Source organism: Agelaius tricolor, unplaced genomic scaffold (assembly GCF_023055355.1).
Source record: "Agelaius tricolor isolate 1412-34295 unplaced genomic scaffold, bAgeTri1.0.p SCAF_1, whole genome shotgun sequence".
NCBI classification, from domain to species: domain Eukaryota; kingdom Metazoa; phylum Chordata; class Aves; order Passeriformes; family Icteridae; genus Agelaius; species Agelaius tricolor.
Window position 1 is genome coordinate 21,211,947 of NW_027269261.1, and position 24,129 is coordinate 21,236,075.

The window sequence follows — 24,129 nt, forward strand, 5'->3', positions numbered from 1 at the left end:
CTAGAAGTGCCATGCCACAGCATAAGCACTATTGTGGACCCATCAGAATTTGTATATCTTGGTAGGTACAAGAGAAAATAAAGCATTTCATATTGGACAACTTGGGGGGAAAAGGGTACCATGGCCCTACTTTCTTTTTAATGTAAGGCCTTAAAATTCAAAGCCATTTCTGCATCTTGAGTCAGTATAAAACATATTTAAAAATTCATATAGTTCAAATTTCTTTGCCTTGCACAGGCCATAAGGTACTGGTGTGGTGGGTCAGATTTGACACTGAAAAATGAATCCAGTTAGAGAACCTCCTGAAGGCTGTTGATGATCGCTATAATAAATAGTGCACACTTTAAGTCAAACTTTTTCATTCTGTATTCAAAGGTAATGGATTTTTCGTAACCATAGTAACCTTAGTGTATTTCTGGATAAATACATGAGGTATATACATTCTGGTTTTATTTTTGAATATAAACTACCACATTATGTATTACTAATAATATGAAAAATAGGATATAGGTTAGCATAATGACAGCTCAAACTAGTGTGCATTTTTCTTCTGCAAAAAATAAATATTTATCAAAAGTGTAGGTTCAATTAATTTCTCCCCCATCTCCCCAGTTTTCTGGTATTCTTGTGGTGCCATTTATCTTTTTTTTGCAAGATTTCCATTAATCTCTCATTGCCATATCATAGCACTGTTTTTAAAATTTTTGAAGTGCAAATAGTTGTGCTTCCAATCTTACTAAAAGCATTACTGAAATTTCATCATAGGTCCATAATTTAACCAAAATGTTCATCTGCAACCTGATTATAAATGGGCAAGTGATGTAAAACATTTGAGGTAATGTTCACTATGATGTTGGTTGGTTTAGATTCATGTCTGCTTGCAGTCTGAATTTTAGCCAAAATGAATGCTTATTGATAGAAATTATGGTCCAGTAACTTTTGTAATACTTTAAAAATATAGAAAGCATAAGGCTTCTACCCTTAAATCTTGAGTGGTATGTTAGAATACATTCAGCTGAAGTAGTCAGACGAAATCTCATTTGGTTCATAGGTTTTCTAGAGAAGCTCTTGTTGCTTTTATGTAGAAATTATTTATTTATATTTTACTAGAAATTTTTATTGATCCTGTTGAGCATTTAATGACTTTGATTTCAATCAACCTAAGACATGGATCTAAAGAAAGCAGAAAGTCCTAACTTACTCAAAGGAGAAGGCTGGATCAGATCGTGTTACTGTAAGCTATACACCACAAGACCCGTTTTTTCTACATGGTGTGGAGATCAGTCTGTTTACTTTGGGTCCATTTTTTGTAGCTGCCAATTTCTCCCTCTGCCTGAGGGAGAAGCAGCAATGTGAGCCAGCAGGCTGGGATTTGGGTCACTAGAAATCCCAGTCCTCGTGAATCGAGCTTATTCAAGATCGTGCTTAGATCTGCGTGTATCTTTAATTTGACCTGATTTTGCTTCCTTTCAGAGCCCAAGATTTTCTACTTTGTAGGCTAGATTTAAAACAGATACAACATAATCTTCGTTTTTATTTCCCCAAGGGCTACAGTTTTATGGTGAAAAGTTGGAGCTTTTGGTTTTGGAGTATTATGTTATATATGTCTTGGCTTTTCCCATATAATTATCCTTTTGTTTTCAGTATTTGTGCTAGTGATTTTTGTGTCTTATTGCCACAACATAATATACTATTGACCCTAGACAGAGAGACAAAGTTCATTGTCTCTGATATCTAAAAATTATTGACTCACCAAAATAATTTTCCTCATTTAGGAACTATGACTTACTTCCTGGCCAGTATATGACTTTCTGTACCAGAAAGTCATAGATTCTTTCTGTGTTTTTGAAGTGCTGTATCTATGGAAATATGATGGTTTTCTAAACCTTTCTTTTTAAGAAGATATAAATTCTGTTTCAAAATTAGTACTTCACTGACTTTCATTTTAGACCATGGAAATTGCAATCAGTTTAGGCTAATCAATCCATAACTTGAGGAGGGATATATTTTCTCAACACCATAATAGCAAATATATTGTTAAATTAATTTCTGATCTTGACAGTTGTTGAGGGCTTGAAATACTCATTGATTTTCATGGAAATTCAAGTGTTTGTTTCCTCTAGGGGCTGAGCTGTAATTAAAAAGGAAACCCTTTAAAAGCACATATGGCAAATGTACACTTTACCACATTGAAAAAGGAGACCTATTAGGAATCCATCATCCATTAGTGCCTTTAAATATTTCCCCCATATTGACAAATTTGGTTTCTGTGTTGTGAGTAATAAAATACTGAAATGAGCCAGCCCCTCTGCTGCAACACCTGTATTAACTGTCTGCCTGTGATTTTTCTGCCTCCCACCTTTATGCATTTGCTGTATGTGGTGTATGTTCTACTTGCTCATGCAATCTGGGTTGTATTTCACATCCTATATTCCAGTGAAAGCCTAATCTCTCCAAGGGATGAGCCCAGAAGAAATAGTCCCAGATTGCAGGTTGAACTTCAGCTGTGTGAATCCATGCCCCTGTATTTATGCTTTCAGTTGCTCTGTGTGTGAGTGCAGAAGCTCCTGTAGCCAAGACCATAATCTGCAGCTCAAAGAGTAGTTGCAATAGGATTGTGCTCCCCAGACCGTCAGACCTAAGTGTTTTGTAGATTAGAAGCTGTGAGGAGCTGGAGAAGCTTGTACAGTTATCTTCAGAGCTCTTAATGTATTGATCTTAAAAAGGCTTTTGATTTTAGGAAAATCTGAGCTGGTTTTCCCTGGCAACAGGAAAATATTCTTTTCATTCAAACATTCATAGCCAAAACCAAAGTTTCTACTTTGAAGCATAAAGAATTCTTAATATAATTATTTTAAAGATATTTTAAAATTTATGCAAGGTATCGCTTCCTGTCTTCTCTTTTGTTTAGTCTCAGAATTTTTCTACCTGTCTTAGATTAGAAGGGCAATAGGGTGGGTTTTATCCTGAAAAGTAGTAGACTATTGTATGCCAGTCTGAGCTGGTGGTGCCAATACCACCAACAGAAGGGTGATCTAATAAATGCAGAATGTTATAGCATAAGCGGAGATGATCAGATGTGACCCAAGTGCTCAGGGTTTTGAGGGCGGTTTTTTTGGGGGTGTTTGTTTGTTTGTTTGTTTTTTGGGGTTTTTTTTGTGGATGGGGAACCTAACTGAGGTGAAGAAACTTTAGAAAAAAGGTTAGAGCAAAATGTTCCTGTGTTCTTAAAAGCTGAACATTAGATGGACTGAGAAATGGTGCTCATTTTCTAACATGTTTACAAAGGGAAATGACTTTGTGGATACATTAGAAAACAAACAAGACAAACAATATGGATCTATCTTTGCTCTGAGCTTGGCATTGAGGATGTATATCTGCATTTTCTGCAGCACTAGGTACTTGACAATGTTAACAAATTGTGTTCATATAATTTTCCTAGCAGAATCTAATGGTTCTCATCATGAATCTTTAAAAGGAAGATTTTCTTATTAAGACTCAGCTGTATGAAACTTATTTTTCTCTGCCAAGCTGAAAGAAGTGTTTCGAGTTTTTCAGGAAAGAAATCATGTCACCTATGTTACAAGGGCAGACCCTTAACTGAGTTAAATGAGTACAGAGTTATCCTAAATTGCATGTCCAAGAGTTTATAAAAAAATGTGACAGAGTACTTTGTACCAGGTTTGTGGGCAAAATATTAAGAAGAGCCTTGGACAAGGTGAGGAAGAGCTGTCTTCACATTTTTTTTTTTTTCTGAGAGCATGAACTAAGTTTTAGCTTATTCAAATTGTTATTTGACCTGAGTGTGGAAAGGCTGATGTCACAAAACCAGGTTAGAATGGCAGCCTTGTTTTATTGCGAGGAAGAGACAGATGTTTGACATCTGTTCAATCAGGGCTTAACGTATTTGAACTTAAAAAAAAGGGAGAATCCCAAATTAGTACCTGTATATTTTATGTTGCTCTAAAGCAGTAGTGATTACAGTACACATCATGCACAGCCATGTGAAATGACTACATTTTACAGAAAAATTGGCCAAGTTTTTGATCCTTCATACCCCAGGAATGCTACTGCTTGTTTTAAATTAGAAGTCATGATAATAAAAGCAGAATCCATCATAATATCAGTATTGCACTGATTGCTAAGTGAAACAATTTGAGCAAGAAAATCCACAGAGTTGCATGTAGAAGATAATTGCAGTAAGATGTATCACTGCAAGAGGCTGAACCACTCAGAAGAAAATCCTTGTCTTATTTTTAGGGGGTTCTTTTGGTTACTTTTGACAATTTTCTGCTATAGCCATGTTTAAGAACAACAGTTTCTAAACCTAAGGATTTGCCTTCCTTTGTTTTAGGTCCTGCTCAAGGATGACAGGCAACTTTTGCCTTAAAGGACAAACAATAGAGAGATTCTGTAGTCCTCTGGTATGAGTTTATTTTCCATCTTCCAGGTGGCAGCGAAATACTTACAATACTAAATGTAGTCTGTTCTTTCACTACAGGTTTTTGAAAGAGTTGTTTGCTATCAAATACAATGTTAGTGCTAGATTTATAGATATTATAACCCTCAATGTCACAATTCCTCATTTTTTTTTTGTGAAAAAGACTTCTTTAGCACCATGGTGGACAATAAAAGTCAGTCTTCACTTCTTTGCAGTTAGAATTGGTTATCTGAAACATCTTGCACATGACCCAGTGAGACATGGCCCAGTGTCTCACCCTTATTTTAGGGTCTTGTGCTACTGTGCAACAGTGCCAGGCCAACATATGCAGCTGGTAAGTCATACAGGATGGCTTATGAAGAATGCCTGCTGCTCCAGGCTTTATTCTGGCCCTGGCCCATGCATTTAAGTGGACATGTAGAGGTGCACCTGGCACTAGAGGGCAGGGTACGCCAGCCTGACAGGAGAAGCTGCCTTCCACTGAAAGTTCTAGGGCTGTAAGGAGGCGCATTTGATACACCTGAAGTGGCAACACTGACATTGCCGGTGACCGGTGCCGTGGTAATTAATTCCACAGCCCCAGAATGCAGATTCAGCAGGCACAAAACCAAAGGGCAAATGGGCTGTCTGAGCCTGGCGTTCCGGTATTTCAAACGCAGACAGAGATCTGGTGCACTCGTTGGACTTAATAATACACATCTGGGGAATTTAGAGGGGAGGGAGGCAGGGGAAGGGTAAAAGCATTATGTTTATTTGTAGCAGCTCTGTTGTATCATTTTCTATTGCAGTGCATTAGTGCAGTGTTAAATAAAATCTGCTTATTTAAAATCCTTTTAAATAGTGTTTAAATATTTCCTGCTGATACAATCTGCTAAAGTAGTTATCCTTGCTGCAGATTTCAGTTAACCTTGTCGCAGATATTAAGCCTGAAGCTACACAGACTTTTAGGGACCTTGATTATAGAGCAAAACCTAATGGTGTCATTATAAAACCACAGCTGGACAAGCTTCTGGAGTCCTTGTCCTTTGATCAGATTTGGGTAACACAGCAAGCCAGGAGAGAGCTCACGCTAACCCTGCTGGAATTGCTGAGCTCTCAGGTTACTTGAGTACCACTTTCTAAAAATTAAAATGCAACACTAATTATAAAATGAGAGTGATTGGGACCTTCCAATCTTCTGCATGTACCAAAGTGAACTGGAGCAAAATAGCTTCTCCAGAGCTAATAGCTATAGAACAGGGAGAGTGTTTATTCTATCCTTTCCCTTCTGGCACATAAGAATTATTTTGGCTATGGGCTCTGTTTTCTAAACAAAGAGAAGAAAAGCATTGATTTCCTGCCTTGTCTAAATTCCATGATAAGAAATTAAGCCCCTAAAAATGTAAAACTCACAGATTATTTTTTTCTGTAATATTACTTCAAAATATTTGTCAGAATTAGGCATCTGTAAGCTTTTTGTTCTGTATTTTCTCCTTCAATATCTAGATTGGTAAGCAGATTTAAAGATGCTGACATATCTTCAGAAGACAGTGTCTACTGAGAAGGACACATTTAAATGAAGAGTTCATTGAGTTCAATTTGTAAAATGTGAATTTACAGCCTTAACAGCGCTTTTTCTTTTTTTAAAATCCATCAGCAGAGCTTACTTCTTAATGTCCACATATAATTGTCTTGTAGGTGTTCTGCACTGGCATGTGGATTTGTAGGTCTTCTCCAAGATACCCTCTTTGCAGTTAGATAGCAAATTCTTATTTTGCTACTTTCTGAGATCAAGTTCTTGTAACATTGTGTATGTGAACCTCTCTTGGGTTAACTGGCCAAATCTTGTCTGCTTTGCTCTTGGATTTTCTGAAGGGCTAATCTATTTCTCTGCATTTTATCTTTAATCAGTGAGAGCTTCACCTCAAGTGTTATAGTTTGTCTTTGTGAGCTGTTGTCTCATGGTGAATAGCTTTGTTACTAAATATAATGAGAACTCTTTAAGATTTGCAAGAACTAGGACATGCTTTCTTGGCCATGTTGTGCTCATAGCATGAAGTACGTTTTGTGGGATCTTATTTTTAGCAGTATGCTTGGTAATTATGGTTTGCCTGAAGCTGGTAAAACAAAATGGTGGCTTCTGTTCATTCTGATAAAATGGACACATAAGCTTTCATCCAGTCACAATTTAATTAAGTGCTTTAGAAAACATCAGAAACTGTGCAAGGTTTTGTGTTGCAATTAGTAATAATATATTGATAGATCAGGAAAAGCATCTTCCCTTTTCTAAAAGATTTTTTTTTTGTTTTGCCAAAATCATTCTGAGATACTTGGTGAATGATTTATGCTCAGTTTCAGGTAATGCTAGACTCAGGTAAATGAAGATAGGAGACTTCTTGCACAGATGGACTAAACCCAAACTTGCTGCTTCTGCTTGAATCTCTAGGTATCCATTTATAAGGACACACCTCACTTAGCCATAACTTAATAGGCTTGGATAGAGTGGGCCAGCCTCTTTGGTATTTCCAGCTGCATAGTGAAACTTGTATCTGAACTTTTCCTTATGCCCTGGAAAAGATACTCATAGTTCTCCTTATTAATTTAGGAATATTTGGTCTCCTAAACTGCTAAACAGTTGATGAATATTTAATTTGAAATAGATATTTTATTCCATGCTTCTGCATTACAAAGTGTGTTGGTTTATCAGCTGTGATAATTCCACAGAGCAGTACATGTATTCTTTGGCTAGTGCTAGACACAGACTATTCTCTCTATACCTGGTATATCCCAATATTCCTTTAACCTTGGAATATTGATAAATTATGACAATGTACAGGCAGGTAACACCACAGCAGCACTTCTAGGTGGGTTTCCCCTTTCCTTTGCTTTTACTAAATCTGTGACCATGAGGGCATTGAGTCATTTACCATTACTGAAATATTTTCGGCACAATTTTATTGAAAAAAACAGAAAGCTGTAAGGAGACAAATTTATGAAAAGTGCAATCCTGGATTTTTGCATGTGTTTCAGAATTATAATTTCAGTGGGTCTGAGAAACTTCCTTAGAATTTCCATTTATAAAATACTTCACCAGTTAATGTAAGTACGGACTTTTCTGAGTGTTTTTTCATCTTGCATGAGTCTTGCCTTGTGTGTGAACAATACAAGACTGTGTGTTATCAGACCATAAAATGGTTTTAAGTTTGATTTCAAAAATATTTGGTGGTTTGTACAATTAGAGTATTCATGTATTTTCAATATCTCCTCTTAAGTTATGTGGAAACATATGAAAGGAAAGGATCTTGTCCCCAGAACCATGGGAGGCATTCTAGGATACTTCCTTTCCTGTTACCACTGCTGGCAACGTAATTTAGGCTTCTACACTGATTGCTTAAATTGTTTACATAAAGCTTAATAGCCTTTTTTAGCCAGAACTGAACTCCATCATGCTTTTCACTAGTTTTCCATGGAATATGTCTTTTATGAGGATTTATTTCTGATTGAAGCATTTTACATAGATTGTAGTTGGATTCTGAAAACTCCTGGGGATTTTCTTTTTTTTTCTTTCTTTCATTTCCATGGGTTTTATTGTATAAATAGAGTGACACATTAAAGGGAGGGGTTACCAGGAAATTACCTATTGGGAAAAAATATTCAAGTGAACATAAAGCTAAACATGTAAGAAGAACATCAGATTAGTGTGCTTTAAGTAAGGCTGAGACTCGTGGTCCTAACACGGATAGAAAGGTGGGTGATAAACATTGTTATTTCTGTGTTGGCTGCTTTGGACATGCAAGGTTCCATGACTACAGAGATACATTTAAATCATGTCTACAGTCTACATATCTTGATTTCTTTGGTTTTTTTGTATGTTTGGATATGTTTATGGCTACATAAGGTTGTTCAGAGGCGACCAGAGAATCTGGTTTATTAGGACATTCTGGATCCTTGTGTCCCACCTATCCAGGATCATTGGCTAGACAGGGGGAGTTCACACAAAGGATGTATAAGTGACATTTTCTGTCTATTCTAGGAGAAATGCTGAAAATTAAGGAAATTATCAATAATGAAAAGTTACTCATTATGCTCTATGTCAATAGCTTCCTTTTGAATGCTGAATTTCATATTAACTTCAACGTTGGAGCTATTTATGATCACTTAATTTTAATAATACTAGTAATTTTTGTTCTGATCAAGGAACAAAAATTGAATCCAATTGACAAGCATTTTTAAATATCATGAGCTGGCATGCTAGCCTTTTCATCAGCTCAAGGATGTTAGATTAAACATTTCAACTAATGTGTTTTGAATGTTTAGAGGTATGACTCTTGGGATTTAATATCATTGTTGCAATGTCACATAACAATTTTTAAGCTGTTAAATTGTGCTGGGAATTAAAATACATGTGCAATTTAAGTCTTTCTCCTATGTTTACAGGCAGAGAAAATTGCAGAGAAAGCTTGTCAAGTAAAACTAAAACCAAAGTGAGATACACTGAATAAATAAAAAAGATTAATAAATTAGAAATGTTAACATTAAAAAGAGGTACAAGTCTTGGCTTAAATATGAAAAGAAGTTGTGTAGCAGAGATCAAGGCAAAATAAACAAATGGTAAATAGAGGTAGAAAATAATTTAAAATATTTGCATGCAGGAAAAAGGAAAAATCCAAGTAGATAAATAGTCTACATTCAAAACAGCTGAGAGAAATTACAAGGAAACTTCTTCATTAAAGAGCCTGTCCTTAGTGATGCTTCTTTGGAAGTTACCTGAATCACAATTGTAGTGCCGCAGCCAGAGAACCAATAAACAGTAAAGCAGCTAGACTGAAATAGATCTTTGTTTCTACACCTTGTCACCAGGTAACAGTTTTTGGAGGTAGAACTGCTACAGTTCTACAGAACTGGAGGTAAGAAAGCCACAGTTTTGGCAAAATCTGTGGCCTTCATGCACTATCTTACAAATTGTGGTCACAACAGGTACTGTCAGGCTTCAGCAGAAAAGCTGAGGATGTGAATCGACATAGAGATTAGTCTGTTCCTCTAGGAGGTCCTGCTAGAGCAGCAGTGTGTCAGGTTAACTGCGAATCATAGGATGGCCCAAGTGGGAAGGGACTTTTAAGATCATCTTGCTCGAGCCCCCTGCCATGTGCAGGAACACCTTCCACTGGACCAGCTTGCCCATCCAGCCTGTCCTTGAACACTCCCAGGGAGGGAGCAGCCACAGCTTCTCTGGTGCCTGTTCTAGTGCCTCAACCACCCTCAGAGTAAAGAACTTCCTTGTAAAAATCTAATCTAAACTGTCTCTCTTCCAGTTTGAATCCATTCCCCCTTGTCACTATATGCTCTTTGTCTTTCTGCAGGCTTCCTTCAGGTACTGGAAGGCTTCAATTAGATCACTCCAAATCCTTCTCTTTTCAGGCTGAACAATCTCAATTCTCTTAGCCCTTGCTCATTAATGAGGTGCTCCATCCCACTAATCATCTTGGTGGCCCTGGTTTGGACCTGCTCCAACTGACAGTGCTAGGGAAGCACAGAAAGTTTCAGTTACAAGTCATGTGTTATCTTAGTTGTGTCCCTGAGTTTCACAAGAAAACTCATAAAGATAATACCAATAATATAGCATAATGTGGTATATACCCAGCACTGACTATTAACATAGTGTCAGTTGTTCTCCTGTGAGAAAGAAGTAGTAATTATAAAAGCTAAACAAACCTAAACAACCTATCCTGAAAAAGAAAAATTAAAGTTGTGAAACAGCAGAACTAAACAATGTAGTGGGTTCTACACAGGCAAGACTGGAGCAGGGAGAGGGGTGGAGTGAAATACAAAGGCCTCTTAAGGGTTTGCCACTAGTGAATTATGCATCTCACTCTCACTAGTAGGCGTAAATGCATAATTCTTATCTGTTCTTATTACTTATTTATAGCACGCAGTAGAATGTAAATTCTATGCCTCCTTTGTAGGGGCTTAACATGCTGGTTAAGGTATGCAGATATTTCAATGAGCCTACATAGACAACTTTCTGGGCATAACACCCTGTTGCCAATTAAAAGGCATAAACTTCAAGCAATAAATTTAGCTAGCTCTCCCCTCCCATTAACAGGAGGAGCACAGACATAATGTAAGAAATAACGTATAGGATCAACAGATAATAAGAAGAGCATTCATCTTGAAATAAACTACTCTGCATTATTATTATTTATGATAGTTACTGTTAATAAAGTACATGTGGGACAGAGGAAAAACCTGCAACAACCATTGAATTTATGAGACTGGGGACAGATGCAAGCTCTTCCTTTTATATTGCTGGCACTGATCGATTTGTATTTTTCCCTGATGATGGTTTATGCCATTATAACTGTTTTGTGGCTCCTTACTATTGACTTATGGTTGCAAAGCACTTCACAAATGAGAGCAAGCTTCTGGACATTATATCCTAATCTGCACATCCTATAGATATGCCATAATACAGAGCAGCTGACTGCACCACCTGTGATCTGTGCACCCACAAACATGATTTATTCTGGTAATCCCAGTTTAATGCATCACATCAGATTGTGGCAGTTATGTTATCTGATGGCATTACTGACACTGCATGCCATAACTGGGTAGTGCAACATGTCAAGTTGAAAAAAACTTTGGGCTTTTCTTTTCTTTCCCTTTGTTTTCATGTGTGTTTTGAAAGTAAATATGAAATTAAATGAAACAAAATAAAAAACCCAAAACCAACTACAACAAAAAAAAAAACCCAAACAACCCAAAACAAAAAAATATAAGGGATCTAAATAATTTTGCCCAACCACATGTTGACCATATTAACAACTCTGCAGCTTGGGCTGCTTGTTCTAGTAAGGAGAGAGAAGAGCAGATAGAAATACAGTGTATTTTACTGTGCTGCTTATTTTGTGGTCAGCAGAAAACTAGCTCAGCTTTTGTAGTCTTGCAACAGATTTAACTTGCTATAAATTGTCTTGTTTAGGAGCAGTGCTCAGAAGCTGAGTCCTCCCACTATCCTTGTTCCAGCACTCCAGTAATGTTTTGGCAAACTCCTTTATCCTCTGACTATAATTCAGGAGTACAGAGCTGTTCTGGTCCTAGGAAGGTGATACTATCTCTTCTACAGAAACTCTTAAATCACATGATAGCTTGCCTGGATGGTGAGAATTGTTCCCTAATCATCTCACATGCCTGGGTCTGTACAAAATGGTGAAAAAAGTTACTCATCATGCATGTAAAATGCAGATGTTGCTAAATAGAAAACTCACAACCTATAAATCCTTAATTTAATCAACCTGTAGTTAGTTGATGGCACTACAAAGAGCCCTTGTTGTAGGTTTATTGTTTAGGTTCCAATTTCTAGTGTTGAGTGTGCTTTCTCAAGCTTCTGCTTGTTTAGTGAATTGGCTTTTGTTGATTAAGACAATTTTTTGGCATTGAAATGGTATTTTGTAATTTAGTATGCATATTAAATTATAGTGAGAAAAATATAGAAATAAAATTGTCTACGTTTTGTCAAAATATTTATTTTGGAAATTAATTTCTTTGATCCCATCCCTCTTTTTCTTTGCTTGGCAGAAAAAAACTTAAATAAATACAGTGTTAAAGAGTTGTTTCAGATTCAGAAAGAAAAGTATAGAAATCTTGCAGGAATGTTGGACAGATTTGCAAATTATAGTGATGCTTATGTAAGTAATTTAAAAAATATTATATTGATACTTAATTTTTCTCCCCTCAAGTTTGATTTATAAAGATAACTTTGAATCATCTTGTCAGCAGTACTAGATGTGCCACAATTTTAGGTGGGGTGAGTGTCTCTGAAAATTCCACTTTCTGAATTTATTGCAAGAGCTTTTTCTTCCCTTCCTCCATGTACCCCCCTTCTATTATTGAAAGGGAATTCAAGGGAACAGAGCATCCTAATTGCTTTTCTATGTAGTACTTACTATCCTATACCCCTCTTTGGTGTGTCTTCTTTGTTTCCTTCTCTGAGGTTGTTTCTTTGTAGCCTCTCTTCCTAAGAAAGTGTTTGTAAGTCTCTGCTCTCTCACTGCTGTTTTCCAGACAGACTTTATTTCTGCACTCTGTAATATATGCTGCTCCAGATGAGACTGCACTATTGATTTATACAAAACAGATAGTAATAGTTGCTGTTGCTCACCATATATTCATATATAACCACATCTTACTCGCCGCAGCAGCACGTTCGCATGTGCTCTTCCGTGGGTTGTAAAAGTGGCAGCCTGGCACTTCATACAATTATCTCAGCACCAAATGTTAGGTAGGTCTGAATTTTGTTTCTCCCACTGCAGCAAGATTGGAATTACTTGGGAATACAGGATGTACTTCTGCTGGTGAGCCAAAGGGTTCTTGGTCATACTAATGTGAATCCAGAGTAGTTCCATTTTTATTGACGCAGGTATCTGAGTTTCAAATTTGCAATGTATTTGCCTACTGCAAATATATTTTCCAGTGGTGAATATAAAACTGAAGTATTACAGAGGTAAAATGGTCAAATCACACTTTTTTCCTTTTTCACTTTTTGGGCTAAACATTGACTGAGACATTATGGTTCATATGATTTATACTAGCAACTCATCTCTATTTAAGCTGGAATAAGAAATACAGTGAATGGATTGGAAGCATTCATGAATGGAAATTTTCATTTAAATCTTAAAATCTTCATTCCTTATGATGTGTAAAGAAATGAAAAAGAGGGATATCAAACTAAGATAGTGTTATTGACAAAAATTACTTCTCTCCATGTGCCTGGTAAATATTAATATGCTTTGTCTTCTTTCTGATTTTTCTCCCTCTAACCTTCAAACTCATTTTATTTTTCCAGCTTTTATAATTGAAGTAAACTAGGGAGACAGTGAATGGTTTTAATTCTAGTCAGCAAAGCAACTTGGAAGTTCAGTAGATGCATTTGATGCTGAATGTTTGCACTGACTGACTGGCTCTGTGTCATTTTGGCAGCAAGAGAAACTTTCGAAAAACCTTCCAAATTGCCTCCGTATTTTTCTGATGGTGATTAATGCTGATGAGTCAGGGAAAACATATCAGGGATGTTATGGGAAGGAGGATTCCAAGGAGCATGCTGATTCTTCTGTGGTCAATGACATGACATGTCCTTAGAATCACAAAGCAATTTAGGTGGAAGTGCTAAAGTCTGAAGAGAAGTTTAAATGTTCTTCTCAAATGTGTCCCTTCTGCTTTTTCTAAACCATGTGGTGTGGGGCACTCCACAGGATTTGAATTTTCTTCAGCTGAGCACCTTTGGGATTTCAAGCTAGTGTGTCCTAACTGGGGAGTAAGAAGAGCCTGGAAAATGTTTCCACAGTAGCTATCTCAGGGATGTGGCTTTACAATAAAAGATTGGAATCCTTGCTCCCCAGCTTTTACAATGAGATATGAATAATAGGCATAGGAATAATGTGTAAATAAAAAATGCATACCTAGCTAAGGAAGGTTAAAATTAAGATACTTTTACTAAAATAAAAAGGAACAATGAAATCCATTAATCAGGAATGGATATTTATGTGGCCTTGTGAATTGGTCAAGATGAAACCTAACTCTTGAGAAATGAGTTTTGACTCAAAGAAGTATGAACAAGAAGTTTGGGACAATAAATGGCAAAAAGTTTTACTGTGCAACAGTTAAGGGTGTAAGAGACACTGTTACTGAATGTGAAGGCAAATAAACTTGATAATCTTTGTTGTTAAAAGATAATTATCTTTAAAAGCCTTAATGTGCTTCAGAGCTGTCCCTTTTCCAAAAGTGGAACCATTTTCAGCCATGTGAAATCTTTAGCAATTTCTTGAAATCATTTCAAACTGAAATGATGAAAGATCCTTTTGTTTCACATTTGTGCCCAACGGTTTTTCTTCTTGAATATAACTCTTCTACACAGTCTGGTACATAATTGCTATGTTTTCATGCTCCCGTATGTTAAATTGTTTTGTTCTATGCTCTTTATTTCATAGCCTGGAAGTTCCCTGAATTCTTCTGAAGTGCTTAAGTCTCAAAAGGAATGAGAATTTCGTAGAACAGCCTGGGTTGGAAGGGACCTGCTGTGGACCGGGTTACCTTTCACTAAACCAAGTTGCTCAAAGCTCTGTCCAGCCTGGCCTTTGAGCACTTCAGGATTGGGGTATCCACAACTTCTCTGGGCAACCAGTTCCAGTGTCTCACTACCCTCCCAGTACAGAATTTTTTCCTTTATAAGTAATTTGGAAAACCAGAGGTGTTTACTGCTGAACAAATAGTTTCTGAAACACATCAGCATTTGTTGGCCAGCTGGAAGCCAAATATTTTGTCTGTGTGCCATTATGTCAAAGTCTTTGCTGTTGTTCTTAGAGCAGAACAACAGCTTATGGTGCTTCCTGGAAAGAGTTATTTGTGATGCTGGGTTTATTTGTTGCTTTTTATTACTTGCACTTGTTTTTAATTGCTTCACAAAATTATTTAAATTTTGTCACTCTCAACATTACCGAATCACATAAGCATTCTTAGTTATTTATTAATATGTTAGAATTTGCTGCTGTCTTGGAAGATAGATGTTTTCTTCAGTTAAAGGGTCAGTTGCACGTGTGGAAGGCCAACCATTGCTAATTTACACAATTTGGTACATGAGCACTTTTTGTGTTGATTGAGTTGCCTGAAGTATCTAAGGGTACTTCATTTGTGACATATTTTTTTTCCTGAAATATTTTCAAGTAAGTGTGGTGTGGGGTGGGGTTTGCAAATCTATGAAAAGATGCAGCACTAGTATAATACCCTTCCAGAGAAAGTTGTACATTAGTGATGGCTCTTTGAGAGTCAATATAATTAAGTGATTGGTGCTTTATAAATAAAGAGAGCAGAATATACTGTACTAAAAGTTGAATATGAGTTGTTGCTTGCTTTCAGGAAATGGTGGAAGGCAGAGAAGTGCTAGTGATGTCTGTTGGAGCAGGCCTGATAGTGCAATCTTGACACTTAGCATATGAATTAGATGTTTGGGATTTTTTGGTGGTGTACAGAAATCAGAAGGGGACATGGTTTTATTTGGTGGTGAAGATTTATGGTCCCAAGGAGTTTATCTACTAATTAGATACTAAGTTACTATGAGTTAATATAATAGATTGTGAGAAAGAAGATGAAAAAACAGAGTAAGGGGGTGAGTAATGAGCTGAAGTGTTTGTATAGTGTACCTACATAAACTATGTGGTGATTGGAATTCTTTGGAAGTTTTCCATTTTCAAACTCTCTCAGCAGGTTTTTGTTGTTGTGCTGCTAACAATCCCTTGCTACAATTTTGTTGGATCATTTTCCTTTGAATATAGCAATGAGATAACTATTGTGTCAATTATTTTCCTGAGAAAGCATATGAGACTCCTTGCCCAAGTCATATGAGTGCCTACCAAGACAGGACGTTGTCATTCCTGGTCCTTACAGGAGCTGCCTGAAACCAGGGAGAATGGAAATAGGGAGGAAGAGGGGAACAAGAAGGGTGTGTGGCTCTCTTGCAGTAAATCTGAATATAATAAGAGTGTTAAGATAGTTACAGATAAAATAAACTATTGCAGCTCTTACTACTGTGTTATTTTTGAACTGGGATGTATTCTGACAATGAAATGGGAAAGCTTGTTTTGTTATATCTTCAGTTTTGGTTGGGTTTTTGTTTTTGGTTTTTTTGACTGAACTAATTATGTTTTTGTACTTTTTTTAGTAACTTCTCTCAAGTTCCATGCTGAAAGTGGCACTGTAGTGTTGTATATTATCTTGCAATGACTACCCATTAAATTTGATCAAAGCAAGTGAGTGATCTTATTGACAATGCAAACAGGGTCATTCTTTATTCTTTCTGCCTCATGCATTAATTGTGCTCTCAGGACTTATGCAGGTAGTTATTAGAAACTGGAGGGATACCAACCACTATAGGTGGTTTGTGTGGGAAGTTCCAACCACCCCACATATCTAATAATTGTTGTGATATGCAAATAATGATTTTAATGATAGTCACTACAGTTCACAATTCTCTTGCTGATACGTGAGTTAGAAAATGATTTAGTTCGTTTGTGTTGCCTCTGAGGTCAGAGAGATAAAAAGGGAGGTTGATCCTTCCTCTCCCTCCGCTCCAGCTTTTTCTTTGGGGAAAGTGAGTAATGGATTTAAAACAGGTATGTGGGATTTTATTTTCGTTTTCTTCCTTTGTTCTGTTTTAGCACGAAAAATGCAGAATTATTTTTCTGTCTACCTTCTACTTTAATGTGATGACTTGGGGGAATCCTGTACCCTCAAAAGACGATCTTTTTATTTGTCTTTTTGTGCTTTTCACTCTTCTGGGTCTAGAGATGAGAACAGGACCAAATCCTGAATTTAGGGTTTTTTCCGTCAGTCAAGTTCTGTAATTTTAGGCTTAGCTTTATATTGGTAAGAAATAAGTATTTTCAGTGAGTAGTTATTGGAATATTGAAATAAGAAACATTTAATCTTTAAATTAAAATCAGGGAACTGGAATTACAGAACAGATTGGAATATAACCTGATCAAGCAAATTTGTAAGAAAAAAATTTCAGGTTTTGCCGTAGGTTTAAATGGAGTAATTGTGTCCTTACTGGGTTTGTCTTGTAAATTGAGATCAATGAAATTCATCCAGCAACAGCATGAAATCAATTGTAAAATAACATATAATTCCCACCCTATATTGTAAATTATACTTTGTTTGATATTAGTCACTGAGTTTTCCATGCACTGGGGTGCATTTTCTTGTAACACATTTCCACATAATGCTTGTGGATCTGTTTCTAATGTGTTTGAGAGTGATCTGTTTTTCATGTCCACAATTGCCTACATTTGATCTTATGCAAATCATGCAATCAAGCAAATGGAAAGCAAGGCATTGTTGCTAGAGGACCTTGACAAACAGTGGCTTTGTAGTTTTAAGAACCTCCTCCCTCTTTCAAATTCACGTTTGTATCCATAGCTGTTTGAATCTAGTGATCTGTTATGTAATATAATACTTTTAACTTGAAATAGGAAAATATCTCCCAAATTAGGTTGTGATGAATAATTGCAGTGATTATGATGTAATATGATTTTTATTGTTCAGTTTGTCACTTTCTGCTTCTAACCTATTAGAAATACTGCCTTCCCTATATTTGCTGGCTCATCCAAACTTTGAAGTCTATGGAGAGATTTTAATGATGGCAAAGCTCCTACATTGAATGACATTGCTAAGCCTTGAATTTCTTTGTTTTCTTCTCCTGCTTACACAAACGAAATTTTTCTTTTTAGCCTTTATCCTACCTAAATCTTTGAGATTCCATTGAAACTTTCTATTTAGTAGTCAAAATACTTCGGTGTTAGTAAATCAAGATGAGGAATAAAGATTTTCTTTGAATCTGGTGACATACTGCTTTTTAAGCATATTTTATTTTTCAGCTATTTTTAAACTGTCCTATCCTTTCCTCCCCTTTCATTATGTTTATCATTTGATCTCTGTGCTCATATGTGCTGTGTTTCCATTCCTTGCTGTTGTTTTTTTTTTTTTTCAACTTGACATGTTTCCCTGTCTTTTCTTCTTGCTTTCTATTCTTAGCTTATAGTCAATTGTTTTTTTCAGGGAGGGAAATAAAGCATTTTCCCATCTTCCATCCTCTTAATCCTTGAAAAATTTCTTCCCTCTTCAAAATGCACAAGTTATTTCTACAAGCATATGCCTGCCAGTAGTCTCATCAGCTACAGTCTACATCAAACCCCTCACTGACAAGGAAAAGAGTGATCCACCATAAACACATGGAAAAGGAGAAATCAACTTTTTCTTTTCCCTTTCCTTGGGTTATATTCACTCTTCTTGGTGAAACCCTACCATATACTTTCAATTTTGAGAGAAGAAAGCATAATCAGTATCTAGGAGGTTATGAATTACAAGGGTTCCATGATTTGCTTTCATCTATTCATTTTAGGATTGCTGAAAGTAAAATCCTTCTGGTCACTTGTTTGCCCACCCACAACATGAAATACGTAATACTTGTGTCACAGACTTTGAGCTCCATCTGCACTTTTGTGGCTTCTCTTAGGGCAGCTGCAGGGAATAAGGGACGCAGGACGGTGTACAGTAACAAAGGCAATGCAGCCAGTGCAGTACATGGAGTTTCCCTGCATGCTGAGCCAGCCTGAGCACCTGCTCTGGAGTGTGCTTTCCCCCTCTCACTGACTTAAGCACTGCTTAACCCTGGTAGAATCAGTCCCATTATGTTGATTAAACATGTCACTGTTACAGGCATTCACTTGATGATTTTTTTTAGCTGCTGCATTTTTTTTTTAACTCACACTTTGCCATGTGCTCCATAGAACAATACCAATGAGTGATACATAGTGGAGCAATAAATAATACAGAGTGGAGCAAATCAGAAGAAATTTCATTCCTGCAGGGACTTAAGGGGAAAACTAAGGAGAGAGAAGTTGGGTCTATAACATTTCTGCTTTGGTGGCGTCTTTGTCATCCAACCAGAATTTTTAAATTTGTGCTCAGAAATATGTTTAAAAAAATATAGTTCAATACTATTGGGTTCTGAAAACGCTACTTTTTATTATGTCTTATAAAAACACAGAACTTTTCTGACATACTGAAAATTTGTGTCTATTGAACAAACACTTTACCTGTATACCTTATGCTGTTGCCAAAACCTCAACTGTAAATTCCTTCTTAAAAGGAAAATTTTCTTGTTTAAGTCTAAGATTTGTATTTTAATGAAAAAAAGAGATCAGAAAATGCTAGAAAATTATGTCTGCATTACTTTCATGCTATAATTTTTCTATCAAACATTTCTTTATTAATATAGGGAAGAATATATAAGCTTTTAGAATATTTATTCAGCAAAAATGATACATTTTATTCACCATTTTCTGCAGTAATTGAAACTCAATATAGCTTCAAAATGAATAACCATTGAGCAGTTGTTTTGCTATAGCATTAGATGGGTTGTCTTTACTGAAATATATTTTATGAGTGTTTGATGTTCATGGAGCTGAAGACAAACAGGCAAAGAGAGAATGGATCAGTATATGAGTAGTGGCAACTCTGAGCTTCCTTTGTGTTCATGCTTGTAGGGAAATCTGCATGGAGTGAATTGTTGTATGTATCGATGCTTGTCATTCTTGTTTCATACAGCACATTTAAAAAATATATATAACGCAGCTGTGTTAATGAACCTGTACTTGTTTTTCCATTAATTTAATTTGATTTGATATAATAATCTCAAATGTGTTCATTTGCCGCTGTAGCAAATTGATGTAGTATGTAGCACCTGAAAATCTCATTTCTTTTTTTTTTTTTTTTTTTTGCTTGGTTGGTGTACATTCTGGTGTAAATGGAGTACAGTGGGGTTATCTCAGCCAAAGCACACCCCACAGATCTATGGGCAGTCAAAATTCACAGCTGAATTTTGACTGAATACTACTAAAGAACCAGTACCTATTCATTCCTCTGGGGCAAACCCAAAACTTTTAAGAGACACAGGTCCTCTTTCTTCTTGATTTTCTAAACTCACTAGTGTCTGAAAACTATAGGAAAACAAATTAAAATGAATACACCATGTAAATTCCTATTCTTTTTTTGCCCTAGATTTGGCAGTTTTCACACCGCACCAGTTCCTGCTCACTGCCTGCACGCTCGCTGGCTGTACAAACAGTTCCCAGGTCACCTTGTTTACAGCACAGCTGCCACCATCTCACGTAGATGCCCCGGTCCTGACAGTTTTGGATTCTAGAACAATACATGTACAGTAAGTAAGGATTTCTTCTTTCCTGACAACACAATAGTGCATCAGTTTATTCAAGAATTCCAGTGAGTTCAATCAGGGGAAGGGTTTGTGACATAAAATTAAATTTATTATGATTAAATGCATAGAAGTGATTAGTTTAGTGGTTCTGTGAACCTTCTGATTATCACTTGCCAACTTAATTTCCATTTTGTCTTTACGCAATCAGTATAACCTACATATGGGCATAGCCTCTGCAAACTTCAGTGCAGGAAATGTTCTGGTGATATGCCCCTTTTGTAGCCCCTGCTTTGTGTGTAATCATTTATCTACTGAGTACAAATACTGCATTAGAGGTATGGTTTAGATTTATTTTTATGATTGCACAACTGGGTTTTCGAATTCTCAAAATAGGCCCATGAAGTCCTCTAAACAAAGCCTTACATTTTTCAGCATGGTCTGAATCTTTATTTGGTCTGGTCTTAATCATATTTTGCTTTTATTTGCAGATGGAAAGAACCAGTAGAAGTAAATGGAATCCTAGATCACTATGTAATTTATTTGGCCACCAATGAGCAGAACTTTACAAAGTGGAATGTAATCTATAACAGCACAGAAGTTTTTCTGGATTTTACTATTCCGCAGCTTTTCCCGGGTACTGAATACCTCATAAAACTAGCTGTAAGTTTTAAAGATGTGTAGTGGAGGTGTAAAATGGTGAAAATGATTCTGACTTTGTTAGGATCTTAATATTTAATGGTTCTTGTGTCCACTTTGTTTAACCTCTTCTTTTTGAAGCTAAGGTGGGTGAGCAAAAGTAGGTTTTTTTGTTTCAAAAGAGACTCACAAAACTCTGTATGTAATTTAAATACAGGTTTTATTCAAGGATAAGTTGGATAACTAATAAAGAATTGAGCAGAAATATATGAAATGCTTTTAAAATATTTCCTTGGACCCAACTTAGAAGCAAATATTTAAGGTTTTTAAATGTGTCAACCTTTCATATTTTGTACCATGGTAATTTGTTCTTTCATCCTTACCTTCTGCATGTAGAAGGAAATATCAGAGAAGAAGAGTTCAGTGTAGAGCAGCAGTTTGTGTATTCAAAACATTTTAAAAGACATTAGTGTTTTCATTACATTTCTTTATCATTGGTTTTATTTTGTGATGAAATACAACAGCTTCTTCACTAACAAACCTGAAAATATGTGGATAAAAGGAGAGGATTGTCCCTTGTTTTAAGCACATTGTTCATTTTATAACAATACCTATATAAGGATATTTGCTTTGATAAATGCCATAGAAAAATATTCTGCTCTTGATTATGAATAAATTTACATTTATGTAGACTGGATATGCATTCATTTTTTCTTAACATGCTCTTCAATGTTCTAAATATTATACCACAAAAAATAATCTACCTTCAGGTAATGATAAGGATCTGACTTGAACCTGAAAAAAACAAGGATATTCAGTCTAATTAAAGCTTAGATTCATGTTGAAATTAATTCATTTGTGCCTAGATATTTCAGCATAGTAAATTGCTTAGCATATATAATAGCACCATGTCCAAAACTAAGGCACTACTTCAACAAGCCCTTTATGCCTTGATTTTTTATTTATTCTTTACAAAAGAATTTGTGCTGTCCTTCATTGTGCCACAGCTTTTCTCTGCTCCTGCCCAGCATGGGGGCACAAGGAGAGAGCATCAGGGAAGAATTAACAGCTACAATCTGGAGAGCACCTGTGACTGCTTCTTTTGGTACTTCTGCCTTGTGATACGGGACGAGGTGTTGTGTGCATCTTGGTTTTGCTTCATCAGCGTGCACAGATTTCCTAGAAGTTACCAAATAAATTTTTAGGAACCCTTTGCTCTCTGTATTTTATTTTTCATTCCTTTGTAAATTTTTTATCCCCCCCTAATATTTGCATTTAATCAGAAAGTAGCAAAAGATAATTTCTTCTAGTGACAAAGATAACCAGATTTACCTGGATAAAATGCAGTGGTCTGTGATAGGTGAGTTAGAAGATCTAAATGTCCTTGCAGCTTTGAAAATGATAAAAGTGCATGAAAAACTCAATATCTTTGAGGTGTGATAGCTTTCTTAAAACATTTGGGTCCATCATATATAGTGCTAGTTAGACTCTTTTGAGATAGGTTTACAAGTTATGAAGATTAAACATGGCCAAATGTTACTTGTTTATGAAACGAAAAAACTCCAAATATAAAAAAAAACCCAGCAAAAACCAAATCCACAAAAAAATCAAATCAAGAATACACACCTAGAAAAAAATTAAATATTTAGTGTTTCATATATTATTTAACTGAATTTCAATAAAAATTAAGAATAGAAATACCCCAAACAATCATCAACACTGAAAGATGTAACTAAATTGTTCCTTTTTTTTTGTTACAATGAATTATTTCTATCAGTTAGAACCTTATCCTTTTCCTTGTTTCACAGTTACTATTAACTTTGGTTTGTATCCATTCAAAATTGGTTTTGTTTTCTGTGTTGACTTATCAAAAACTGCATCTTGAACACAGGAAGCAGGAGCTTCACAAGAACTTTCAGCACCTCACAGGCTGTTGCCTTTAACTTTTGTATGAAAGGTTAATGTTACTACATTGAAGAGAGTTAGAAAATGTTTATTTTTGCATGCTGTTACGAATTTTCAGAATTGATTACTGCCATTTAATATGCAGCAGTTTTTTTCATAAATGAGTACAACAGGTTTTGTAAGCAAATCTAATGCTTCTTTCCTAAAGTCAGCCAAGAAGACCTGGAGTCATGTCTCCATGGATTAGTACAAAGGAACTTGCTTTTGTTCTGTTCTAAGCTGGGTGAGTGTGAGCCAGGCCAGTCTGAAAGCAAATGGAAAGTTGAAAGGTTGCCTTTAGTAGCCAGGGTGTCACTCTTCTTTGTATGACTGATGTGCTTTTGTGATTGAACTGTTAAGCCAATATCTCCTCAGGATGCTGCAGTGTGGGTAAGCGGGCTCAGGTCCTGGGGGGAGTGTTGCTATGTGGTGTCATTGGATGTGGTTTGCATCTGTCCTTTGGCTGTCCAGTTCCTGCGGTATTTTTGCAAATTTCACCTGAAATCTGTTTCTCAGAGCGACAAAATGGGAACTTAGTCTGGGTGGAGGTTGTCATGGCTTTGAGAATCACTGGATGTGATAGCCAGATGTCCAGTCCATTTGGATACACTGATCTAAAATTCCCCTACCTAAAATGCAGATCAGCTCTCTTTTGCTGATTTTCATTAGAAGAACCAGAAACTTCATGTCCCAGCAAATTTCAGACATACAAAAATTGAGCTGTGTGAAATTCAAGAAATAAATGAATGAAAAGGCTGCTGTTACCAAGCCCTTAAATGAAACACTCTCCACTGCTGAAATAGGCCTGGTGGAAATTAATTAGCTAGTCAATAAGGAATAAATGAGAAAGAGGCCTTCCAGAACTGTTCTTTTTGGCTTCTTTATGAAGCCAGTGGAAGTGGAATCATTCAAAGATTACTCTGCTTCTCCTGGAAGGATAATTTTCTTAAATATTTTACTTATCAAAATACTGTTACCTGAGCATCCATTTGAACTGATGCTGGTTTTTGGGTTTTTTAATAAACAATATCATGTTTAGAGTAAATGCCATTTTTTGGATGTTCCCAAAACTGAGATTGTATTCTTTCATCTTTACTTGGTAGTTCAGACCAAACATGGAGTCGTCCCTTAGTTGTATTGGGAATGTAATTTCCAGTGATATCAAAACAATCTTTATGTATAAAAGAGCCTCTTATTTACAAACAATACTTATTTTTACCCTTGGGGTCAGTATACAGTTTTGGAGGGCATAGAGATTATGTTTGACTGTTCTCTGATTTGAAAAACAATGGGAAATGGGAAACTGAAGCTAATCCTTTCAAATAAAATATAACAGATTGAGAGAAACATTTTATTCCTGGAG

The 24,129-nt window shown here is 36.1% G+C and overlaps 1 protein-coding gene across 9 annotated transcripts in view; it reads left to right on the forward strand.

Annotated features, from left to right (window-relative positions):
* USH2A (usherin) overlaps positions 1-24,129 on the forward strand; it is a 373,983-nt gene that overhangs the window by 164,574 nt on the left and 185,280 nt on the right. For all 9 annotated transcript variants that reach the window (XM_071426043.1, XM_071426058.1, XM_071426050.1 and 6 more), the window contains 2 exons: positions 20,030-20,189; positions 20,675-20,846. In XM_071426043.1, coding sequence (XP_071282144.1) covers positions 20,030-20,189; positions 20,675-20,846 — 332 coding nt within the window. The remainder of the gene's footprint in view (positions 1-20,029; positions 20,190-20,674; positions 20,847-24,129) is intronic.